The sequence below is a fragment of the Scardinius erythrophthalmus genome (genome assembly GCF_964197995.2).
Source record: "Scardinius erythrophthalmus genome assembly, chromosome: 10".
NCBI classification, from domain to species: domain Eukaryota; kingdom Metazoa; phylum Chordata; class Actinopteri; order Cypriniformes; family Leuciscidae; genus Scardinius; species Scardinius erythrophthalmus.
In genome coordinates, this window is record NC_138230.1 from 21125168 (window position 1) to 21129154 (window position 3987).

The window sequence follows — 3987 nt, forward strand, 5'->3', positions numbered from 1 at the left end:
CGATCACGTGATATGACGTCATGACGTGCAGCTGACGTTCCCTGAAAAATCTATCCAAGATGGCTACCCTCTCGAGTGACGTGGTATCAAGAATGAAACAACTTGTAAGTAAACCAAAACACTTCTAAACTACTTTGCTTGTTGTAATATTGTAAGAATATCATATTACACGTGATATTTGACTGTTAGACGAGGCTATTTTTAAGTTGCAAGCGCGGTACCGCGGGCGCGATTGCCGTCAGTCCGCCTGCTAGTTACAGAATATCCTGTGTAACGTTACTGTTAATGTCGTGGCAGGGAAATAATGTTAACGTTAGTCAATAACTCTTTTCAGCAAGCGATAGTCCTTCTGTTTTTGAGTGTGTTGCTGCTGTTTGTGTTAAGCGCCCTGCTCTGGCAAGTTCAATGTGATGTTATCTACATGCACCCAAATGAGCTAGTGGCTAACGTTAGCAGTTATGTTAACTTTTACTCAAACAAAGTTAAGGTTATGGACATAATAGTTACCGAATGAACTATGCAAGTTTTTATTAAACCTTTACAAACGTCTTTTTTTATTATAGGTTTAAGTTGAAGGAGTGCAGTGAGCATCCCCCAAAATCAAGGTGACTCAAATGTTAATTTAGGCTGTAACTATTTTTCACCATTTCTTTTATTTGGAGCCTAATTCATTAGCATCAATCAAACGTATCTTAAAAATTAAATCTCTTGCTGTCTGTTTTTGTGTGCATGTGCAGACCTACATTGTCACCAGAGAGCAACTTTATCGGTAAGTTACATTCAGTTGAAATTTTGTATCATTAATTTGTAAAGAGGTTGATAATTTGACTGGTTTCATATTGATTGTTTTATCTGTGCAGATGAAGAACTTCTTGGGGAAATGGACGGCTCTTTGGATTGAATCACAGGTAAAACAGACTCACTTCTCTTTTCTGCCACTTTTCACACATATTTCTATGACAAATTTTTTATATTTATCACATTTAAATGGAACAGCAAATGCCACTATTCACTGTGTGTAAGAACTATCACTTTGCATGTGACCATGTTGCTCAACAATGTATTTTAACTGAACATATTGCATCACAAATGTGTTTTCTGTTGCAAATTGAGTATTAGTCTTTTTATATAATTATTTTTGTTTGGTTTTGTAGCTTTGTGCTGAGTTCCAACGCATTACAAACGTCAACATACGGAACCAGTTCTATGCTGTGCTTGACCAACATACACCTGCACTGGTGGCCTTGTATAGGCACAAGGCGGCACGAACCGGTAAGATATCAGAGGCGCTGCGTGACGTCTTAAAGATTTATGAACTGATATGTTTTGTCTCTTATGTTTACTGTGATGGTCAACTTATTCAAACTGAAAATTCAGTTTTGTGGTTCTTGCAGATTGTGAATCCATTTAAACGCTTTTTAATTTCAAACTTTACAGGAATCTGTAAGATGCCTCCATAATTCAGAGAACAACCCACACAAATACGATCCACAAACCGGGTAAGACTGCGTATTGTATACTGTAAATGTTAGTTTAATCTACTACTATATGGATTTGAAATACCAAAACTGAATTTCATTAATGATGCCTGCAACTTTTTCCCCCAGAATAAATTCATCACATAACCTGGCTGTGACTACTTACCTCTTCAAAGAATTAAGGACAACTTTTACAGACGTTGACCCTGAATGTGTAAAAGGTAATCTTAAAGATGTTGTAATCATTTTAATGTCCTCTGTTTTACTTAGTTTTATTGGCATTACATTTATTTATGATTTATTCAACAGGTTGCAATATGTATTTTGAGACTTTGCGGAAGAAGTATTCTTTGGCTCAGCCTGAAAAGGCCCAGAAAAGAAACACTATGAAGAACACTGCAAAGAACCGTCAAAGAAAGAGACGGGTAAGTTAAGAAACTGGTTAAGCAGGGTTTTTTTTTCTTCAGAATGTAACTGTCCTCCTCTCTGTGTTTTAGTGGTTAAATTACTGTCATGTTTTGCAGTTGCTGGAGACCAGGTCCAGCGTTGTACAAACCAACACAGAAAGGGAACTCTGGAAGACTGCAACAATAGAACTGATGTCTGATGAAGATGCTATTGTTGATGGAAGGCCAGTGTGGATGGTGAGGTCTCCACCAAACAGAACCACAGAGTTATCTGCTCTCTGCCAGGTATTACAAACCAGACTAGAGGCTGACCCACGCTACGTCACACCACCAGTGCATCATGGCAGTTTGAAAAAATGAATATTTACATATATTTTATATAAACTTTAATTTCTATATTTATTTATTTATTGATCTCGTTTTATATTTTATACTTTGTATATTTGTTCCTTTTTGATGTGCATGTTGCTTATCTCCACGTTTTGTATTTTTTTCCTTTACACCTTTGTTCACATTTCTTTTTCCCCATTCATTTTAATATATGTTTATAATGTTCTTTGGAATGTTCATGTTATATTTGTTTTTGTTCCTTTACATTTTCATCCCCTTAAATATTTTTGTTCCCCCATTCCTTTTTAATGCTTGTTTATAATGCTCTTTGGAATGTTTTATTTACCTTAATAAAAATGTCAGACTTCCTCATTGTTCTTTGTGTGTTTTTAAAATTATATTTGAATGTATTAAAATTGGGGGAAGGGGGGGTTTAGTGTATACTGAGCAATATCTGCATAGCTGGCCTATAACCAATCAAATCACTGTGCGATAAGGCCTAGGGTGGGCTAAATCTTGTTTTGACTCACTGTGCCCAGCTGTTCTTGGTATTGTCAATGAATCTTTGTGTTCTGGTGTTGTCCCAGCAGCATTGAAAACTGCTGCTGTAACGCCTGTTCCGAAGAAGAATGACGCAGATTTGGATAATTTAAATAATTATCGCCCTATATCAAATCTTCCATTTGTGGCAAAAATTTTGGAACGTGTTGTGGCTTTGCAGCTACACAGTCATCTTACAGTAAATAATCTTTTTGAGCCCCTTCAGTCTGGTTTTCGGAAATTTCATAGTACTGAGACAGCCTTGGTCAAGGTCACCAATGATCTGTTAATAGCCTCAGATTCTGGTTCTCTTTCTATTCTTATCCTCCTTGATCTTAGTGCCGCTTTTGACACTGTCAATCACAATCTTTTACTCAACCATCTGGAAACTGTCTTTGGTGTTTCTGAGATTGTTTTAACCTGGTTTAGATCTTACCTCTCTGATCGTAAACAGTTTGTCTGTATGAGTGGTTTTCGGTCTGAGATCGGCTCTGTCCGTACGGGTGTTCCTCAAGGTTCAATTCTAGGCCCGTTACTTTTTAGCATGTACATATTTCCACTTGGACTGCTACTAAGATCACTTGGGCTTAATTATCACTTTTATGCAGATGACACTCAGATTTATATTCACTCTAAACCTGGTCAAAATCTGGATGTTCCTTTTTTAACACATTATATTTCTGAGATAAAAACATGGATGTCCCAAAATTTCTTGTGTCTCAATAGTGATAAGACTGAGGTCTTGCTTATTGGCACCCCTCATCAGCTTCGTAAGGCTGGTTCACTAATTTTAAACATAGATGGCTCTGATTTGGAGGCACAGACTAAATTAAAAAACTTGGGAGTTATATTTGATTCTAGTCTGTCCTTTGACTCTCATGTGCGGTACATTGTTAAGAACTCTTTTTTTCATCTCAGAAACATTGCTAGACTTCGCTCTATGTTATCCCTCTCGGTGACTGAAAGGCTTATTAATACCTTTGTTTTTTCCCGCATTGACTATTGCAATGCACTTCTTGCTGGGCTTCCTAAAACCACACTTAACAAATTACAATGTGTACAAAATTCTGCTGCTAGGATTTTGACTGGAATCAGGAGAAATGAGCATATTACACCGATTTTAAAGTCTTTGCACTGGCTCCCTGTCAGGTTCCGAGTTGATTTTAAAATCCTTATGCTCACATATAAGGCACTGCATGGTTTGGCACCTCAATATCTGTCTGCGCTTTTAA

General features: G+C 37.0%; 1 protein-coding gene across 1 annotated transcript; it reads left to right on the forward strand.

The window, feature by feature from the left end:
* The first annotated feature begins 304 nt into the window (after positions 1-304).
* LOC308697964 (uncharacterized protein C14orf93 homolog) lies at positions 305-2408 on the forward strand. Its single transcript, XM_081377701.1, has 8 exons — positions 305-605; positions 738-769; positions 861-908; positions 1155-1272; positions 1438-1499; positions 1608-1699; positions 1788-1903; positions 2003-2408. The coding sequence occupies exons 4-8, from the start codon at positions 1207-1209 to the stop codon at positions 2243-2245; spliced, it is 579 nt and encodes a 192-aa protein (XP_081233827.1). The 5' UTR covers positions 305-605; positions 738-769; positions 861-908; positions 1155-1206; the 3' UTR covers positions 2246-2408.
* Positions 2409-3987: the final 1579 nt, after the last annotated feature.

Excerpts from the sequence above, each read along its gene's own strand:
- LOC308697964 (XM_081377701.1), top strand. The coding sequence starts at position 1,207 with ATGCTGTGCTTGACCAACATACACCTGCACTGGTGGCCTTGTATAGGC. Across the intron at positions 1,273-1,437 it reads GCACAAGGCGGCACGAACCG|GAATCTGTAAGATGCCTCCA; the intron begins GTAAGATATCAG and ends CAAACTTTACAG. Across the intron at positions 1,700-1,787 it reads TGACCCTGAATGTGTAAAAG|GTTGCAATATGTATTTTGAG; the intron begins GTAATCTTAAAG and ends TTTATTCAACAG.